Source organism: Odontesthes bonariensis, chromosome 17, assembly GCF_027942865.1.
Source record: "Odontesthes bonariensis isolate fOdoBon6 chromosome 17, fOdoBon6.hap1, whole genome shotgun sequence".
NCBI classification, from domain to species: Eukaryota; Metazoa; Chordata; class Actinopteri; order Atheriniformes; family Atherinopsidae; genus Odontesthes; species Odontesthes bonariensis.
Genome location: NC_134522.1, coordinates 21650291 through 21670463, shown reverse-complemented (window position 1 = coordinate 21670463; position 20173 = coordinate 21650291). Strand labels below are relative to the sequence as shown.

The 20173-nt window shown below is 47.0% G+C and overlaps 4 protein-coding genes across 9 annotated transcripts in view; 2 read left to right on the top strand and 2 right to left on the bottom strand.

Moving 5' to 3' along the window:
- mideasb (mitotic deacetylase associated SANT domain protein b) overlaps window positions 1-10063 on the bottom strand; it is a 20882-nt gene extending 10819 nt beyond the window's left edge. Inside the window, exons 1-4 of one of the 4 annotated variants that reach the window (XM_075448953.1) lie at window positions 9659-10063; window positions 3201-5008; window positions 1205-1477; window positions 289-628 (exon numbers count right to left, since the gene is read on the bottom strand). In XM_075448953.1, the coding sequence (XP_075305068.1) occupies window positions 289-628; window positions 1205-1477; window positions 3201-4739 (2152 nt within the window). In that variant the 5' untranslated portion in view covers window positions 4740-5008; window positions 9659-10063. Of the gene's footprint in view, window positions 1-288; window positions 629-1204; window positions 1478-3200; window positions 5009-7032; window positions 7256-7280; window positions 7621-9658 lie in introns of those variants that run through there. The other 3 variants (XM_075448952.1, XM_075448955.1, XM_075448954.1) reach the window with 3 other exon arrangements.
- On the top strand, window positions 9583-13690 carry ptgr2 (prostaglandin reductase 2). 2 transcript variants are annotated; one of them, XM_075448958.1, is made up of 10 exons: window positions 9583-10074; window positions 10250-10381; window positions 10548-10630; window positions 10753-10871; window positions 11022-11213; window positions 11327-11497; window positions 11753-11962; window positions 12116-12325; window positions 12447-12486; window positions 12574-13690. In XM_075448958.1, the coding sequence occupies exons 3-10, from the start codon at window positions 10594-10596 to the stop codon at window positions 12636-12638; spliced, it is 1044 nt and encodes a 347-aa protein (XP_075305073.1). In that variant the 5' UTR covers window positions 9583-10074; window positions 10250-10381; window positions 10548-10593; the 3' UTR covers window positions 12639-13690. The 2 variants fall into 2 exon arrangements, with proteins under 2 accessions (XP_075305073.1, XP_075305072.1); XM_075448957.1 differs by having other exon boundaries at window positions 10494-10630.
- The window catches only part of tmem62 (transmembrane protein 62), an 8264-nt gene continuing 1056 nt past the window's right edge, over window positions 12966-20173 (bottom strand). Inside the window, exons 4-14 of the mRNA XM_075448956.1 lie at window positions 19897-20034; window positions 19466-19511; window positions 18881-19022; window positions 18261-18385; window positions 17993-18115; window positions 17764-17919; window positions 17442-17601; window positions 17011-17209; window positions 16785-16880; window positions 16538-16656; window positions 12966-16139 (exon numbers count right to left, since the gene is read on the bottom strand). Coding sequence (XP_075305071.1) covers window positions 15819-16139; window positions 16538-16656; window positions 16785-16880; window positions 17011-17209; window positions 17442-17601; window positions 17764-17919; window positions 17993-18115; window positions 18261-18385; window positions 18881-19022; window positions 19466-19511; window positions 19897-20034 — 1625 coding nt within the window. The 3' untranslated portion in view covers window positions 12966-15818. The remainder of the gene's footprint in view (window positions 16140-16537; window positions 16657-16784; window positions 16881-17010; window positions 17210-17441; window positions 17602-17763; window positions 17920-17992; window positions 18116-18260; window positions 18386-18880; window positions 19023-19465; window positions 19512-19896; window positions 20035-20173) is intronic.
- Window positions 16033-20173, top strand: part of ttbk2a (tau tubulin kinase 2a) — a 26695-nt gene continuing 22554 nt past the window's right edge. Inside the window, exon 1 of one of the 2 annotated variants that reach the window (XM_075448949.1) lies at window positions 16033-17256. The gene's annotated coding sequence lies outside the window, so the exon portion shown is untranslated. Of the gene's footprint in view, window positions 17261-20173 lie in introns of both variants that reach the window. The other variant, XM_075448948.1, reaches the window with a different exon arrangement.

Below are 20173 nucleotides of genomic sequence, written 5' to 3'. Positions count from 1 at the left end.
CATGCTCAGTGACAATTTTTTTTTTTTTTTACAGCTGCTAAGAAACTAATCTGTCCTGAATATTTAGCCTGCGTTGGCCATACAGGAGGCTCGATTCTGGCATTCACGCAGCAGCCATCATAATTCACTCAAACTAGTCATGTGCTCTGACATTCGATCAGTAATTGGAAAATATTGCCAGAAGTTTCCAAGTGCACAGAGAGTATCAGGTGTGAGTTTCCACAGCTTAGATTTCCCCTCGGATAATTAGATGAAACCCTGCATGTTTTTATTTTTTTTTACACTTACTGGAACGCAACAAGCTGCGCGAGGCCGACTTGGGCGTCGCAGAAAGCGGCAGGCCGGGGCCGCTGGCTGAAGTGGACGACAGGAAGGTGGAGAAGTAGAGGCCCGAGCCTTCGCGTACAGGACTGAGGATGGGGGGAGGCGTGTAGGGGGGTATCGTGATCGGGTTGTCGGCGAGGCGAACGGGGGAGCGCAGGTGGCTTTGGTAGGGCGTGATGCTGGAGTAGACGGGCGGGGCGATGAATAGACCAGGTTTGGGCGGCGGGATGAAGAGAGGCTCGGGCCGGGGGCGCCGCTTGGACTTTTTGCTGTCGTCATCTTTTTCCCCCTCGGCGCCGTCATTCTGGGATGCAAAAGCAATGCAAAGATGTTACTTTAACAAAAGATGCGTCTGCGCAAACTTGTAGATTTTTTTTTTTCTTCCCCCGAACAAGAAGCAACAACAAAAATACTGCAGGCTCGTGTAGTTGTTTAATACAGAGAAATCTCACAAAGGGGACTCCGAACCTCAACTGTACGGTACATAATGTACAGTATCAAAGTGCTAAACCCTGCTAATCTGCCCGATCTGGGACAGGGCAACTAGTTCACCAAATCCTCTCCCCCAAATGAAAGACGGAAAGGGAGAAAAATGTGTAGGAGTGAAATGGGGGTAGGGAAGACCATGGAACATGGTGGGGGAAGGGAAAGTGTGCTGGTGAATTCAAGGATTTATAGCTGGAATTAAAACAGCTAAAAAAAACTAGACTGACGACGACGGTGAGACAGAAGACGATTACCTCCCCAGATATTTGTCGCTTTCCTCTGACTGTTTGGTAAAAGTCTTCTAAAGGATAATATAATGGAACTGCTCTGGTTTGACCGCGAAAAACAAAACAAAACAAAACAAAAATAGCGAAGCAAATTAATATGCACGCACCTGCTCTGAGCTCTCTGATAAGGAATTCCTGAGTGAGCGTCGGCGGGTGACGATTACCGAGGGCTTGTGATCTGCGCGGCCCAGGTCCTGGGGGTTTGAAGGTCTGGGAGGCCAGTTGGATGCCAGAGCTGCTTGGTCCCTGTCAGGAGACGAGGGTTCCTGCCTCCGGACTGGAACCGATACGGGGATGACCAGCGGAAGAAGGCTGTCGTCTCGTGGCCGCTTTGCGTTCATACTGTCTGGCTGGACGGGACTCCACGGCCTGCGCGGCTCCTAATAAAGATGCAAGAGCACAAGTTCGAAAAAAACAAAAAAACAAACGCTTTCCTTTTCTTAAGTACGTGGAAACTTTGCATGCCGATGCCCAAAGCAAACAAGCATTATTACAAACTTATTACAAAAAAAGAGGATTAAAAAAAATTATAAAAAAAAGGATTTCAAAGAAGACAAGCAAGACCTTTACAGACGGAAGAAGAAGAAGGAATCAAAAGAGACGGCCCCCTGCATTTTGGCCCTTCTTGCAACACTTTGAGGTGCAGCTTACGAGTTCATCACACTCAGGCGACTCTCAGGCAACTTATTTCCAATTTAACGCAAGCAGGCTGCCAAACTGTAGTACAGTAAATCAGAATAAAACCAACAATCAACAAAACCATGCTCAAACAGAGTGTGAACAGGAAGCAGTGAGCCGTGGAAAATAACCGTTCCACTAGTTGCAATGTCCCGGCTTTTCAGCATGCCACTATCACAGAAGCACTCATAAAACTGCGCGCAGCACTTACAGCGACAGAGTTCACACAGACATCAAGTGGAACTGCCCCCTTATGCATGGTTCACATTTTTTTTTCACTTTGAGAAACCACAGCGAACAACAGCGGCTCGTGTACTTAAGATCAGCCATCAGCTCTGGACTGCAGCAAATCCAAAACCATCTGAACCACCACATGATAAGACATTCGAAGGCAGACGCCCACCGTCTTTGAACGCTGCATCGTCATGGGCACAGAAGCACGCAGCACTGAGGCTGTGCTGGATGCGTGCTTTATTATTGCTGGTGGAAAACTCCAGCCCTTACACCAGAGCAGTGGAGAGATATTCTGCTGAGCACTGCAGGGCAAGGCAACCCCTGCACCCCCCCCCCCCCACCCCCCCCCCCCCCACCCCCCACACACCTCTCTGTATAAAGGCAGGGGGGGAGGACGAGCTGGAGTTTCTCTGTTTTAAAGGGTGAGAGTGGGGGGTGGTGTTGTGCAGGCATGTAACCGAACACACACTTTTGTATGATCAGCTACCCACGAGGCAAATTCACAGCAGGGCCAAGCTAAAGTACAAACATGCAAAGTGCTGTTTGGCAACACGACTTGTTGCACAATCGAGACATTCAGCACATAAACACAGAGAAGTGCAAGGCTTTATACGGTGGTGAATCACACATTTAGGACATCTCTTTAGAGCGAAAAAAAGTCACACAAGAAGGCCCTAATGAATAGTAGTTCACCCTTGTGGCATCACTCAAAGCGGAAAGTCTCCTTCCAGGTTGATCTTTTTTATCCCTTACAAGGTAGAGCCGAGCAGCTCGGTCTGTGTTGCACACTTGACTGGCTGCTGATTACACTCAGCATCTCTTCCAGCAAGGCGTTAATCACAAACAATAAAAAGCTTTGGCACACTTTTTCTGGCAGTCACATTAGGCTGTTTTGTTCCAGTTTGCACTCCTGTCGTGGGAGTTAAAGTCCCAATGCAATTATACCCTGGGATAACACGAAGAAAATATTTTTCCTTTTTTCTTTTTAGCCCCTGCTGAAATTTTCACAATTAAAGCTTCGATGACTGGAAGTCAGAACATCCAGTCCAGCTCTGTCAGCGTTCATAGCTGTGGAGAGATGGCAGCTGAGAAACAGGTGAGGGGGCGGAAGAAAAGAGGAAAAAGAAAGAAGGCAAAAGAAATAACGGTTGTAGATTCTGATGAGTTTTCAAATCGAACCCATTTGTTTACCTTGTCATGCGATGGAGACTTCCTTTCAGAGGCCTCTTGAGCTAGCATCTCCAAGTTGACTTCCTGGGAGACGCGGCGTTTCCTCCGCGTGCTCTGGATGACGCCTGTTGGCGCTGCCTGGATGTCACGGGCCCCGTTTTCAGACCCCTGTGGCCCGACTGCAGCCTGATCCGAGGAAGCGGCGAGAAAGGGGTTGTCGGATGGGGCCCCACCTTCCTTGGACAGCCGTCTGGATCTGCGGGGCTGCGTTTTGGACTGGAGCTGCGTCTGAGGCTGCGACGGCGGCTCAGACTGCAAGGGGAGCTGCGGCGGATGAGAGGGCTGCTGGGGTTCGGGGGTGATGTCCTGGATGATCGGTTCCTGGATCTTTGGGGGCGCCGGAGCAGAGGACTCCTGGGAGTGTACCACAACAGGCTGTGGGTGAGGGTGTGCATTTTGCACACCGGGGTAATAGTCAAGCACATGGGGGTTTTGTTGTTGCAACTGCTGATGTTGCATTTGCTGCTGAATTTGGAGCTGTTGCCGCTGTTGTTGCTGTATCTTTTGTTGCTGCTGCTCATGCTGTAATTGTTGCTGCTGCTGTAGCTGCTGCTGCAGCTGCTGCTGCACGTGCTGTGGATGCTGTATGATTTGTTGCTGCTGCATTTGTTGATGGTGCTGAATTTGCTGCTGGATGGCGTGATGTTGTTGCTGGCGCTGGATTTGTTCTTGCTTCTGCAGCTGCTGTAAGTGATGTTGGGGTTTAGCGTTGGGTGCTGAGTAGTTAGGCGGGTTGGGCAGAGTGGTCCTGTTCCCTTGGAAGGCCTGGTAGTAAGCTGGCAGGTGCTGCTTGGGCTGACCAAAGGCCAACTGGAAGGGCTGCAAGACCGAGCTTCCTCCAGGGTGGGATCCACTCTGCTGCTGGGCGTTCAGCAATCCGGGTTTCAGAGTCTCCTGAAAGGCCTGGGACTGCTGCTGCTGCTGCTGCTGCTGCTGCTGTTCCCACTCCAGCCCCCGCGCTTTGGCTGCATCCCTGTAAGCTTCGACTGCAGGTTTGTCTGCCGCTCTGCTCGGGGGTTGCTGATGTGGCTGTAAGCCAGAGGTCTCGTGTATCGATTTTGCAAATGCATTCTGGGTCCTTGAGTCCGTTACGTTAAGTCCTCCAATGTAATTTGCAAAGTTTTGCCCCCAGTTGGACATGGTGTTCCAAGAGGCAGCTCTCTGCTGCTGGGACAGTGATGGCTGCTGCTGACTGGGCTCCTGGTGAGCCCACTTCATTGGCACAGTCTGCTGATAATGACCCCTGTTCTGGTCTCCCTTATCCGGGCTGAAGATGACAGAGTTGAGGTACATGTGAGGGCCCTCAGGATTGGAAGTCACGGTACTTGCAGCCTCACTTTGTCCAGGTTCCGAGGCAGTGCCACTTGGGACGTAGTAGGCCCCTTCAGGGTGCTGAGAAGTCTCCTTCATCCCTACAGTTTGTTCGCTGAAAAACGTGATGCGTTTGCCCGTTCTTTTGGCGTTGGGTTTCTGCTGGGCTGGTACGCTCATGACTGGCATGAACAAGCCGAAGCGGGTATTCAAACCAAGCACTCCAACGGGTGTCTCCTGGCGTTATTAACACACAAAAACGAATTTACTAAAATAAGAAAAACCAGTGAAATGACGCTGCAACACTACACTGATGACATCAGCGTGAGCAGGAGCCAGCTCAACAAAGGTTATCTTCTATTCTCTCTTAAGTTCTTCGTGACCTGCTCAGAGGTCTCCCGCTGGGGGTGGACAGATCTGAAGACGCCGGTGTGCTCGTCTCATTCATGGGCAAAACCCTGCATAGAGAGAGAAACGAGAAAGAGGTCAAGCATTCAGCAGTCGGACCAAAGGGGTCCCCACAGAGGGGGGGGGTCCTCATTAGCATCCCTGACTCTACCATGTAAAAATCTGCTGTTTGCTTTTTCAACAATAGATGTCCACTGAAAGGTATGGGGTGTGAGAGTGGTGCAGGGGAGGGGCAGTTCTACTCGCTAAGCTCACATGATGCACGGATTATGTCCACTGTGCAGGCCAGCACATACAGTAAATGACCAGACCCGCACAGACTCGTGGAAGCACAGGAAAGGCAGCTTATGGAGACGGCTTAATCAATAGTTACTGGAAATGTCATTACAGCATGTCACTGGGCCGTGTGTTAACGGCAAGCTATTAAAGCTGCACTGGGACACAGACGCACAGCGAGAAAAAGAGACTCATCACAGGCCGACTCACCCCATCACTCCTTATCATACTCCCCCTCACAGCTCACATGACAAGTAACAGAAAGTCATCTCTCTCTCTCCTTTTTTTTTTTTTTTTTTTACCCCCGCCAAACTACTGGCACAGCTTGCCGACTGAACGTGATAGAAAAACCACTCCTTTGTGACTCATCAGAGGTGAAATAGGGAACCCGTGCCCTTTGAACCTCGGCCGCTGTCTCAAAAAGGAAGGGCAACCAAAAGTGAGCCAACATGAGTCATGGTGCAACCATCTATGCAAAAAGGGAAGAAAAGAAAAAAACAAAAGACAGCAGGAAAAAAAAGTCACACCGTCCTCACAGGCTTTTGGTAGCTTACAGAGGATGTTGAAAATCGCTGTGGCAACACGTTTTTGATAAGGAATATATCATGTGGTGGCCGGGTTTCAAAGCAGACTTTGGCACAGCGCAGGCTGCCAGATTTCAAGATGCAAGATCCTGACTGTTTCTGTTCAAACTTTAATTGTTCCATCTGTGCAGAGTAGGAAAAAAAGAAAAGAAAAGCCAGTGCAGCAGGTAGCGATCTGAAGAGCAGTCTCTCATTAAGAGACTGTGGGAATAAACACAATCAAAGAATCTGCCTATTGGTGGACTCGCGTTGCACAAAACAATTTAACAAGATAACTGCACAAATTAATACCAGAATCTTCTCAACGTGGACTTGGCAAAAGACCGCCTCTTGACATCTTAAGAAGTGACTGACAAATGTCACCATTTACTCCGGTGGCCGGGCAAAACACACGCTGCCTAAAAATAGACGGCTGCAGCTGTTCAGATCCTGCACTGGCTCAGGGGCACGACTGACACGGGAAAGTGAATGACCACGCTGTGTGCGCATCAGCGGGGCCATGTGACGGTAGCCCATGCCTATAGACTTGTTGTCACATCCTATGTGGCCTTCTCTGTGGAAATGCGCACCGAACACAGATCCAAATCGTTCTTGCGGAGTGAACCTGCTTGGGAGCAACAAAACAACAACAAACAAACAACCCTCTGCTGATCACGGAGCTGTCATGCTGTGTGAGCATGACTATCAAATTATTCGATTATCGAACGAACGCACACTCGATCCGAGGAGCAGGATCACCATGACGCATCACAAGTGCAACCTTACACAAGCCCGGGGTTTAGCCTCATAATAACACGGTAAATTGGCTTAAAATAAATGTCAAGCATCATTAGCCGCCCTAATCCATCGCCATTTCCTATTTTAAATCAGCCCGTGCGGCGACGCGGCCTGCACCGTGCAAGAAACGACCAACATGACAAACGCGCAAGAAGACCCCACATGTTTTCGTACACGTTAGGACTCTTACTGGATCCCCCCCCCCCTCCCTCTCTGTCTCTCTCTCCCCCTCCACAACACTTTCTGTGGCCAGCCAGCTCAGCGCTATTTACGAGAAGCCCTTTGTTGCAGAACACGGATTATCCAGCCACTAATGCCATGTCTCCCTGCAACGAACCAACAATGCAGCCCGTTTTGACCCCAAAAAAAAAAAAAAAGTGCGCTGGCAGAGCACGCGGACACAACCGATCGATTCAACTTGTCAAAAAGGTTCATACGTCACGTTTGTCTCCCGTGCATTTGTCAGTGTGCGGTCCGCTCGGACGGACACATGAAAACACATCCTGCGCGCTGAGGTTTCCGAGTACCGAGAGTGCGCACACCAGTCCACCTCCGCGACGTAAACAAAACTTTGTCAGCGAGCCGTGGCCACAACAACGCGCAGCGTCGACCATAACGACAACATCAACAGCAACAACGTCGTCGCCACAGTCATCGGCGCGGCTGCTTCAGCCCCGATACTCACTGTGTTCGTCTCGAAAGCTGCAACAAACTGCAGCTCAGCCCCGCAGGATCCGCGCGGCCAGCAGCGGCAGCAGGCCCGCACAGTACAGCCCCGCGATGATGACTGCATACATCCCCAAGGTTGACTCATGCTACGCTGCTGACCTCACGCACTGGTACTTTCTTTCTTTTTTTTTTTTTTTTTTTCCCTTTCACCCCCCCCAACTCCTTTATATGAAGTCAAGAAGGGGAAAAAAAAAAGGAGGGGGGGTTCGACGTCGCTGCGTAACCAGACTCCTCCCTGCTAGGAATCAGTGCTCTAATGTGCTGAGATGCAGCCGCTGTTTGTTTCACATTATTGCACTGTGATTGCACACAGACACACACACAAATTAAAAAAAAAAAAAAAAAAAAAAAACTCACGCTGACAATGCGGCCTCCCGCCGTGAAACGAGCCTCCGTTCCCCTGCACGTCTTGTGATTCCCCCACCACCCGCCACAAGCTCGCTGGCCACACCCACTTCCATGCCCATAAAAGGCCTTCCTCCGACACGCAGGGCGCTGTAATTTACGGAGCAAGATCCCTCTCAGTCCATGCGGGAAATTCCAACACGCAGGGGAGGACCGCGGGGATGGAGGGAAAGGACGCACCCGGCTGCACTCACATTCGTTTTCCCTTCGCTACATTAAAAAAAAAAAAATAATAATATTTTTTTTTCCTTTCCTACCGAGAGAATTCTTGAAATGCTTGTGTGCTTGTTTGGCTCGTTGCGCCACAAACACCAGCTTACAGAAAAAGCCCCGAGGGAGGTGGAAGAAAAATTCCAACTCTTTTAGATGGCTGCCCTCAACACTTCCGGCTCAGTCTTGGAAAAAGAGCAACCAAACAAACTAGTAAACAGCTAGTTTTCGCAATGCTCGCTGTCTCCTTTGATGGCAGCGCAGTTGCAGCTCAGTGTTTGCCCGTTGGAAGCCGATCAATTCTGCAACTTGCAGCTGCTTGTCTGTTGTTTGATAATCAAGAGCAGTGCTGACACAGACACAGATAATTATACCGTTTTGGAAGAGAGGCAGCTATATGTATGGGGATACACTTTCTGTGGGAGTGTGTGTGTGTGTGTGTGTGTGTGTGTGTGTGGTGGCGGCGGCGGTGGTGGTCCCTTATCCAAAGAGGTCAGGGTCACAGACTACATGTGAAAACCATCGACCAGGAGATGTGGGCTGTCGAGAGTAACCACAGCTCTGTTTGTGGATGCTGAATTTCCAGAAAGGAAGGTGAAAATGGTGGAAAACATCATCAACTCCATGACTACCGTGTTAAATGATGAATTATAATGGACAGGCTGTCAACAAAAGCAAACATCTGCTTGGAACAAAATGCTTGCCTAAATCAATCACATAATTAACAAAAAGTTAATCAACTGACCAAAAGTTTTCGATTGAGTGAAACGGATGACAGCGATGGACACCCACACGTCTAATGGAGGTGTCCATCACATTTTGCTGTTAGGTGCTGCAGACTTTGCAACATCACAGCAGAGGAAATGACCGAGCTGTGTTGGCCTGTGGTCTGTCTCTCCTCTTCTGACTCTCGACAATAAACCGTTAAACCTAAACGCACTGGCTGAAAAGGAGTCGTGTCAGACCGACATGTATCCTGTATCCTCTCTGATGACACTGCTTCACTGGGAGATAAAGCAAGAGTTGAAAGCATCAATAACATGTTTGGGTTTCTTTTAAGCTGATATAATCAGCGCGGAAGTAGGGCAGTACGTTTTTGCAGACGACTATATATATATATATATATATATATATATAGGCTGCATATATATACACTGAACTGATTTTATGATTTTAAAAACAATGAATATAAGATGGCTGCAGCTCATTTCTTAATAACTGCTGAACATAACAAGCGATATGAAACCATGTGGAGAAAAGAGGTGTAGATACATTCAGGTTATTTTGAGGATATTTTAAAGCCCAGTCCTTGATCAAGAAATGAACGGGCACATTGAATATCAATGGACATAATTAACAGTTGCAGCCCTGACACTTGATCGATGATATTTTTTAATATTGTTAATCGCTTATACATTTGGATACTTGGGCAGAATTGATGCTGCTGGGAATCTGGTCACCATCTGGTGATCGATAAAGGCTTTTTCTGCACAACAGAGGTGAGCCAGAGATGTTTCACTCAGACTTTGGCTGAATGTGACAAAGCCCGAGTGGCACTTTAAGATTTCTCATTCGTCTTGCGGGACACGGGGTACGGAGGGAGGGGGGTGTCAGACCAGTTTAGCTGATAACGTCGTACTTAACCATCAGGTACACCATAAGCCTCAACGCCTATCACAACTTGACATGCACAAAAATCCTTAGAATAACGCTACTTACATAGAACTCTGCCATTCCGTGACACACTGGCCTTCATCTTGCTGTTTTGACGGTACCTTCGTGCAGCTGGAGCTGGCGGTTTGCTAGTGTAACGGCAGCGACATGCTGTCTAAAACACTGTAAACTGTTTTATGAGTTCGGATTCCTCCACAAGGCGTCACTTCCCACAGCGGCACTTTGACTCTGTTTAGCCTTTAGCTAGCACTTGGAGCCTTACAACAGTTGAGGACCTGTGATGCGAAGCGGACGGCCAGTGGTGACAAATGCGGTTAAACTGAATGGCTGAACGTGTTCAATAGCTGCAGAGTTGGTGAAACTGAGTAATAAAAGGGATTGCCGTGGGCGCATACCGTTTCAGATTGTAACCGAGTTCCCTTAACGGCTCAACGGTGCACCCGTCTCTGAATGGCAAGATGGTAAGCTGCTGCTGGACAGGGAGGACGTTTCACTTTCACTTGGAATGTTGGCAAGACATAAAGAGAGTACCCGTTAAAAAAAAAAAAAAAGTTGCTAGACGTTTTAATAATTATTATAATGTAGATACTCCCTTGTAATTATTTTCCATAAATATTTTTTAAAAAAAATCTCCAGCTGGAAAATAAGCCGAGCGGTACGTAGACGAAGACGGAAGCTGGTCACAGGTAGGCATCTTGCTTTGCTCTGAACGTCACAAACTAAAGGGTCTCTCGACTTTCTGCTAGCCTACAAACAAGAATCGACTCGGTAATGTAAACACAGTGTTATTAATACGTTTTCGTATTTAGCCGGTCATTTTTATTGCTTTCTTTCTTTCTTCTTTTTTTTTTTTTTTTACTGTGAACCACTCTTGCCCTAGTTTTTCACCGTGACCCACCTTTGCACTGACAAGAGGCTTCGCATTTGTTGCCAGGTCTGGTTGCGAGTGCAATAACTTCAGGGATACTGTACTTGCAAAGATGCAGGCGCAGAGAGTCGTTCTCAACGCACGACCAGGTAGGCAAACTTTTTGTCAGAACTAAGAATAGTATGTATCCTTATAATTGTATCCTTTGCTGCAATACAATTGCACATGTGTCGCCAATATTTGCTAAAACCTGTTATATGGGAACAACTAGGCAGAAACGGGGAGCCAGTTCCTGAAAATTTCCGCTTGGAAGAGATCACCTTCTCGCCTGACCTGACAGATGGGGATGTTCTTGTTCGGACGGTTTACCTCTCGGTGGACCCTTACATGGTATAGATTCAGTCACAATAGTAACAATAACTTTTTGCTTGTGCTCCTTGGTGTTTAAAAAAAAAAAAAGGTTTCTGCACTCAGATCTGCAGTTAGCCACTAAAGTCACAGCAGGCATTTCCATCACTTTCACTGACCTTCTCCCGTCAGAGATGTAGAATGAATGAAGACACCGGTGCTGAATACCTGACTCCATGGCAGCTGTCTGAGTGTGTGGACGGAGGAGGTGTTGGCGTGGTCGAAACCAGCCGCTGCAGCTCTTGCTCTGAGGGAGATGTGGTCACCTCATTCAACTGGCCTTGGCAGACGCACGCTGTCATGAAAGGAAGTGGCTTACAGAGGGTATGGCATTTTGTTCAGTGCTGGAATGGCTCGTCGTGATAGGTGGAATCAGTCATGTTTAACAAGCAGCGACTGCTATGGCATTAACATCAGTTTCCATTTGTCTACTGCAGGTTGACCCACGGTTAGTTGACGGGCACTTATCCTACTTTTTGGGTGCAGTAGGCATAACAGGCCTCACCGCACTGCTGGGTGTCAGGGAGAAGGGTCACATTACCAAAGGGGCCAATCAGACAATGGTGGTAAGCGGTGCGGCTGGTGCCTGTGGCTCCCTTGCTGGACAGGTAAATACAGGATGCACCCCACCAAGCCTTGTCCAGATTAAACTGTTTGAGATGTTATGTCTGATCTTCAGTCGATTTAGATAAAAGTATAAACAAAGCTAGCTGAGGAGAGACATTTGTATTTCAGAAACCACACTTGGTGCAGCAAACTTAATCTAGCTAGCCACAGCTGCTAACCTAGATGTAGATCAGTTTGTAGCAGTAAACGGAACAGAAACCCTGATTAGATAACTCACCCCGCCTTTCTTTTTGCAGATTGGCAGGCTGGATGGGTGCACCAGGGTGGTTGGGATCTGTGGTTCTGATGAGAAGAGCAAAGCTTTAGTGGAAGATCTGGGCTTCTCTGCATCCATCAACTACCGGCATGAGGATATGTCGGCCCGGCTCAAGGAGAGCTGTCCCGATGGAGTCGATGTTTACTTTGACAACGTGGGAGGTGCCGTCAGTGATGCTGTGATAGAGCAGGTTTGTTTGGAGAGCATCTGCGAGTGGATGCTTTGCGTCACTTTGTGTCATAAAGCGTTTGGAAAATCATTTCTCCTGCAAAAATGTCAAAATCTCTGAAGGTGTTCTTGTCTTACAAACTTCACCGACTTCAACCAATCCCTTAACCTCCAGATGAACATCGGTGGCCATGTGATCCTCTGTGGGCAGATCTCACAGTACAACAAGGATGTACCGTATCCTCCGCCCCTGAGTGAGAAGATGCAGGAAATCCTGCGCAGTAGGGACATCACCCGGGAGCGATTCATGGTGCTTAGTTATATGAGCAAAGCAGAAGCTGCAGCCTGCGAGCTCAGCCAGTGGGTCAAATCAGCCCAAATCAAGGTACAGAGGAAATGTTGATGATGTGCGGTTGACTGTGTGGGTACCTGCGTTTGCTTGCAAAATGCATGCCTCGTCCTCGTTTGCCTCCTTTCACTTTTGAAATTTTACTTCCTCTCTGCAGGTGCTGGAAACTGTGGTTAATGGTATAGAGAATATGGGAGGTGTGTGGGTATTGCTCTGAACGTGTTTCTTTACAGTCTCACTTTCTCGTGGCAGGATTCTAACGCACGTTTTCGTGTCTCTTGCAGTTGCATTTTGCTCTATGATGAAGGGGGGGAACCTCGGCAAGCAAATTGTAAAGATATCGGAGTGAAGAAAGTCAAGTCGTTTCCAGCCGAGACGGCACTCACAGCCAACCCACAGTAGCCTTTTCCTCGCTGACATTAACACCAACTTAATCGACTCCTGTAGATATTGCATCAATAAACTGATGCCAGCTAATAACTGTAAACTGAAAGTCACACACGTGTCTTTTAAATGGTGTTTGTGGGAATAATAAAACAAGTTTAAGGAGTTTGATATGTCACGAATATTAATAACCACTGACTTTTAGAAACTGTTGCAGCTGTTCATTTAAAGCGTAAAAACGCATCATTGATCGTATGATTTGAACCTTTATTTAAACTCTTGCACCTTCTACCATAATAACATACGCAGATGTGTCTTTATATGGAGCCCCACAAGTAGGAAAAAAGGCAGTAACAAACAAGTGAAGCATACGGGGTGCTGTGTCATTATGCAGGCTTCAGTTTTGAGAGAGCTGGAGTCAGGTTTATCATGAGAAGGAGCTGGGTTTTTGGGAAATCCAAAAAAAACATCCATCTTGCCAGTACTGAAGAAATGGATTTGTGGTAAAAGTACACCAGGTCAGATCAATCCGTGCCCGATGCTGATGCAGCGTCGGTTACATGAGGGCCGACATATTTGGTCACGGAAAGAAGCTACGAATGATGACAAAGCGCTTTCTGAGGCAGATGTTTGTGCTCCTCTCCAGATCGGCTGTGGTGGGAGAATGATTTAGCAGATGGCTCTGAAAGAAGTGGTTCCTTTATCCAATTGGATGAAGTTTACGCTGAGACAGAAGCTTCATCCAGTCACCTACAAGGTTTTTACATTATTTTTGATTTTTTTTTTTCCCCCTCTTTCGAGTACCAGCCTTTTTCCTCATTTTTTCCACCAACAACTTCCCAAATGCCTCTCTGTAACGAGTCTTTTTTTTTGTTGAGAAAACCGGTGAACACGGGTTTTACTGTAATGAACATATTTATTCCACAGCACTATAAACCATTAACAAAATAAAGTTGTGGTTGGTTCTAAGAAAAATATGTGGCAGGTGTAAAACCGTCATCTTCATTCATATGCCTCAGAGTTGGAACCCGGGAGGGGACGCAGAAGGAGTCGCAGAAACACCAGCACGTCACTTACAGCGTGCCCCCCCCACCTAATCCATGTCAGTTTGTGAACAGTCGAGTCCATATAAGGTGCAGAATGTCCAGGTTTACAGTCAAATATACTTAAATAGTGCCGTTGAACTGTCAAAACCCCGTCTCGACGAGACGAGGTTTGGGTGATTTTTATTGAAGGAAAGAAAAAAAGTCATGCAATATTTTTGAGGTGGTAGTGACGTGCAACAGCCATTTCATTACTATCCAAACTCAATCAATACTGCCTCCGTGTGGACAGATTACATATCTTGACAAAGTCACTTTGCATCATTCAAGAAGGGAAGAGAGTCATTTGTCTTTTTTTCCGTGATTATGCAGTCGACGGTGTTTCCATTGGAATGAGGATGTCTAGGTTATGTAGTGGGGAGGAAAAGTTATTAACCCTCTGCCAGCAAGAGTGCACATCCTCTCATTTCCTCAGTGTCTCGCGGCTGTTCTAATATTAAATCCTGTGCAATTATTCTGCAGTCGTGCTGGGTTAGCTAGTTAAAAAGATACCCAGGATGGAACTCCGGTAGAATATTTCTCCCATGAAAGATGGGTTGCGTCAGTTCAGTTTGGATCGGTTTCTCGTGGGAATCGAGGCATCTCCGACCACCGACTAGAAAGGACTGAATTACAGTGCGACAGACGAACTTTACTGGCTTCACAAAAAAAAAAAAAAGAAAAAAAGAAGAATTAAAATTAAAGAACAACACAGACCAAACATCTTTTCATACACAGCTCAGTCAAATCAACTCCCAACACCGGGAATGCTTATATCTTCCAAACCAAACTAGCCATGGAGCTGGGAAAAAAAAAAAAAAAATAAATTAAAATAAACCGGCCAATTTCCAGTGCAGATTCTTTACATGAGGGCAAAATAAAAATCACACGATACAGTCAAAATGAATAAATAAAGTAGCAAAGTACTGTTAATCTCATTTCACCACAGCTATAACACATTCATTTAGGTTTTTTTTTTTGTTGTTTTTTTTTGTTTTTTTTAGCCATCACCCATCTGGATTGTTTAACATGGTTTTAGTTCACTGAACTACGATGGGAGTATAAAAACATTGTCCTGAAATACTACTGGGACCAGCCTATTGTTCAAGTGCTCACATTCCTGAGAAACAAACAGCTGCTTCTGTAGTCACGTGTGAAGGAGCGTGAAAAGCGTGTTTTTAGTCACGCTTTTGATATGAATACTCTCGATTTATTTATTTTTTAAATCTGTTCTGGCAGTTGTCGGATTAAAAAATCGAGAACTACCCGTTCACAGATCCACGACGGTGCTCGATTTGTGTCCATTTTGACTTGTCCCCGAGTTCTACGTGGAATAAAACGCAAGAACATGATTATCCGATTATCCGTATTATCCGTCTTAACCTCCACCGAGAGCACGACGGCTCCCGCGAAGCCACGGGGGAAAGTTAGAAAAAGCTCGCAGTGGAGTGCACAAAATGTGGCGAACCCGATTCTATATGCAGATGATTGGCGTGAGAAGGTAAACGTGAAAAATCGTTTTGGCACATCCAGCCTTCCTCGGCGATTGGAAAAAACGGGTTTTCAGAGGAGAAAAAAATATTTTTTTCGATTCATCCATTCATTGGCAGTGGTAAAGTGGCGCTTGGCCAAGGCAACACTTCCAAAAAAAGTGCTAAATCTCAAGTAAATGAGTCATCTTAAACCCCAGCAGAATACAGTTTGGATACAGTACTGTCAACCGCCACATACGCTGGACTAGTCCACACATAGCCCAAATATTACCCTTTATGCATCCGAGGTGTTTTAGCCTCTTACACTGTACACATTGCTGTGAGTATGGGCAGAAATGTGCTCATCGGTGTTTTACAATAACATGCATATTAAGTAAACAATACTAACTAGAAACGTTATCGTGAGTGATGTTCCGTGAAGTGGCTTTGGAGAGAGAGGAGAAAGAAAAAAACAGAAGGGGCGTTGCTGCTATGTGGGAAAAATTCTGGCTTTAAGGGGGAGGTGGAGACAGCAAAATATATCTGTGAGTCAAGCTCGAGGGAAATCGTGGTGGCACAGTGCAATTACTGTCAAGAGGAAGAGGCGCTCTTGCTGTTGTCACGAACCAGAGGGGTGGGGCCTGTCCAGGCGCGGTAGACCAATAGCAGACTGAGCCCTAGTGCCCACGTGCGGACAGGAGACAGGAAAAAGGCTGTGAGGCCGTAGGTCTCCAGGAGGAAGTAGCAGGAGTGGACCTGCCAGGTGAGCAGCAGCAGCATGAAGAGGTGGACCGCCAGAGTCCGCCAGCGGCGGCCCGGCCCCAGGAAGTGGGATCGGAAGGTCCTGCCATGGCAACGGTGGTGGAGGCTCCAGCAGAGGTAAGAGGTGAGGGGCATGTTGAAGAAAAGCAGCTGGCAGAAGAGAAATGAGTTCAGGCAACGTGATGAGTGCACTTCTTGGTCAAAAGAGAAAAAAATAGAAGGATGCCCTGATAGAAATTATGACCCGATGCATTATTTTATGATCAGCACGAACAAGCTATCATGCATGATTCCAGCTACATGATGACTGTCCTAACTTAGTGAATAAGCTCTTTGTCCGTCTCTCACCACATGCTGGAAAGATCATTTTCAAAGACTTGAAAGATAAAAATAGCTGACCCACAACAGAAATGTTTGGCACTGGAAAACAAAATGTTGCCTATAATAGCTCCTGTGACATACTTAAACACACACAAAAAAAAAAAGTCCCAAGAGGGTTTAAAGGGTGGCATGCACGCAGAGGTTCTAAATAAAATCAACCTTCTTACTTGAATGACTCCAACAACGTAAGTTAGACTGCCCTCCAGGAAGTGTCCATCGACGACCACTCCAAACGCGAAGCAGGCACCACTGTGGCCATCTATAAGCTCTCCTACGAACCATGGGCCTGAGGGAGGACATGTCATACCAGAACTATGCTCACAACCACGGTAAAATCAATCTTTTCGTCACAGACATTGTGTAAATCTACTGTTTCTACACCATTTTGTCCAACGATTACAAGCGTTTACCCACCTAAGGCTGTACACAGGTTGAACAGCAGCAGAGAGTAGTAGAAGGTGTCTATTTTACTGACCAGATGGAGGGACATAAATGTTTGGGAGAACAGTCCTGTAACCACAAGAGCAATAATCACTTAACAACCTAACAGTATGCCACTGATCTTTTGCAAACCCTATTTCTATTTACAGTTTCCTGTAAAGAAAACGACATTACGATGGTGCAAAGTTATCCATCTTACCTCTGCCAGTAGGAACGCGGAGGTACCTGAAGGCAACGAGCACGCCGACGTTAAGCAACATCGTTAATATGAAGGCAACTCGGCCCAGAATGTAGTGATCAGTGAGCAGGATGAAGGACTGCGAGAAACTGAAGCTGGGAGTCACGCCGTCCTCCAGAGTGAAGTGCTGCTCCTGCACCGACGACCGCCCTGCCGAGTCCTGACCCGCGACAAGAGGGATGCAAAGCGTTTGTCTCGTGGAAGCAAGTAGGTGCGCAGAAATGCGTGTGCAACACAATAATGGAACCAAACCACCGTAGGATAACAATTCTAAGCAACGAAAGGCTCAAATGTCTGAGCATAATTCAATTCTAACTTAACCGAGATCCATGAAACGGTCAAAACACTCTGAACACTTTTGATTTTAAGAGGATAAATAATGCACTTCCAACCTCCACTTTCACTCTGATTGTGTGGAGTCCAGTGAGGTAAAGAGATGGATCCCAGAGCAGAATGTAGAGAGGGCCCCCAGCAGAGCGGCCTCTACCCAGAGGTTCCCCGTCTATGCTCACGTGCACTGCAGTGATAGGTGCTTCTGAAAAGGCCAAGATCCTTGAGACATAAAAAGAAATGGAAATGTCGTAAAAAGGTGGGTTTTAAAGTACACAAGGTGCGTCTATATCTACATGGTAGCACATGAAAGGAACCAGTGGAGCACAGCAGGCCACAGCGGGACCCAGCGAGCAGCTCTAAACACACAAGCAGAGCAGACACCTGACGTGCGTCGACCTCCGTATTCGGCCCAGCGGCTCCACCCCTGGGTGCAGGTACTGCGCATCTTTAGGGTTTGTGATGAGCACTGCAGGCCACCGCTCGAACCGCAGGTCCGAGAAACTCATCAGGTCATGGTCAAGGGCCAGGACCCTGTACCTGCGGGCAGGAAAACGGGTGAAATAAAGGGGAAAGAAATCACAGTTGGAATATATTTTGGGATCTTACACACCTGCGGTTGTCCATCCAGTCGCCCAGCTCCAGCTCCAGGGTGCCACGCGGATGTCGGCTATGGAGGACGGGCATCAGGCCACCCAGTGTGTGCAGGTGGCCACACAGATACGCAACCGCGGACCTTAACACAAGAAGTCCAAATGTAGTGAAAGTGCAGCTACATGTGAACCTGTGGCTTCATCCCTGAGACCGTTGCTGCATGTTGGCACATAAATTTCCGACTTCCAGTCTGTCAAAAGGGGGTTTCACTGCCAGCATTTCCGTACCTCATTATGTCCCTTACTCCCGGAGAAGGGGAGATGACGGTTGAAGTGGTGTAGTGGCCAAACCAGATTGATTGGTTGCTCTTCAGACTCTCAGCTCTGAACGTGTCCAGCAAGTCCATCTGAGTCTAACAAATACAAAACATTAAATATGGAAAATGTTCCATAGGTGCTTCGGTCATTTCTTAAGAGACAGAAAGAAAAAAATCTTGCATCATGCAGGAGCTCCGTGTCTTCATTACTGTAGAAACGACTGTGTGATCAGAATACAAACTGTGTCTGAGCTGGATTTACTCCATGACCTCGATCATTTACAAATGCAGAAAATGAACGTGGAGCTAAAACAGATCCCTTCAGTTACTGTAAACGGTGGCGTAGTACAACACAGTGCAGCTTTCCGGATATTTTCTTTATTATTTTTTCGGCACTGGCTCATGTCACCGGGGCCCATAAAAGTCAGCCAATTAAGCCTTTACAGCCTCGGGATCTGATAATATCATTCGTAACAAACACAGCAGCTGTTACAGCCCTACGAGATCGACCCGAAAACGTTATCGCGAAAGATTCAAATCACTCCCGAGACTCAGAATCAATGTTTGTGAAAAGGTGCCGGACAACCCTACCTGGTTGAGAATACCAAAGAAATTGTAAGGCCTCTTGGGCCCTGGGGTCAAAGTGGCGTCCACACAGACAAAGGAGTAGTTGCCAAAGGGAGTTTTGTGAACATAATGGAAGGAGCCTATTTTCTGATTGGCTGAGTATTTCCTTGAGAAACAGAAAAAAAAGAAAAGAAAGTCAGTGGGAGCAACAAGACACTGCACTCTTGTCTGTTTGGGAGCCAGCAGCTCTGAGATAATTGAATACATTTTCAAATAAATAAATTAGCCGTGGCTGGTAGAAGGACAACTGCGACATCAAGAATATCAGGGAGGTAGAAGATAAATCCGAATGAACAAAGGCAGCGGCGTCACTTTAAAACATAATATCTGTCAAAAGACAACAGCAAGTCTCTTCATGTAGATTCGGCTTCTATTTCGGTCATCAGAAAGCTCAGTTAGCTTGGACTGTTGTCAACAAATCAGTCTGCGCTACTCGTGTTTCAGGGGCATGATCAAATTCACATTCTGCACGTCGCTCTAAGGCGTGCAGGATAAGACTCAGGCTGGATGTAAATGAGCAATTTGATGTCCCGACGAGCTTCTACTGACCTGTAATAGTTGTTGATGCTGTCCAATGAAATAATGTTGAACGCATCTGTCAGAAAAATGAGATCACAGTGAGATTGAGCAGCATATAATCAAACAAGTCGGTGTTTAACTGGACTTAAAGAGGAAGACATTAAAGACAATCCGTTGTTACAGCGCAACCCTCTCACAGATAAACTATCAGGGCAAACGATAATAGAAGAGCAGCTGTCGGAGACACTGGAGATGCAGCAAATTGCTCTCATAAAGATATCTCGTTTCATATTACGCTCTGTGATCCCATAACAGAGGAGAAGACAGTGAAGAGGAGGGGTAGGAGGACTTCCTTCATCATGGATCCCCGAGAAGATTTGGTCAGTCCGCTTCCTGCATGGCGATGTCTGAGCTGAATCAACGTGCTTGGAGAGAACGTTCACAGAGGCGCGGTTAATTACCGTGATTTCCACGGATGTCAATCCATCTGGTGCGCTCCATCACGCGCGACCTCTTCAGGATGTTGTGGTAGGCTTGCCACTCCACCTCGTGCTGGAGAGAACCCACCTTACTCTCCGTTTTGGCATCTGTCAGGTCACCTGTGACAAAGGAAAACGTGAGACCCACATGGCATCTAGGGACAAAGCAAATCAAGTGTTTAACAGTCATCTTTTCAGCCTATGAGCCACACCCAGCCAGTCACACCTCAATGCAATATGCAAGTTGGTTAGAGGTGAA

Coding starts and splice junctions, on each gene's coding strand:
- ptgr2 (XM_075448958.1), top strand. CDS start 10,594: ATGCAGGCGCAGAGAGTCGTTCTCAACGCACGACCAG. Junction 10,631..10,752: donor CGTTCTCAACGCACGACCAG/GTAGGCAAACTT, acceptor GGGAACAACTAG/GCAGAAACGGGGAGCCAGTT. Junction 11,498..11,752: donor GTGGCTCCCTTGCTGGACAG/GTAAATACAGGA, acceptor TTCTTTTTGCAG/ATTGGCAGGCTGGATGGGTG.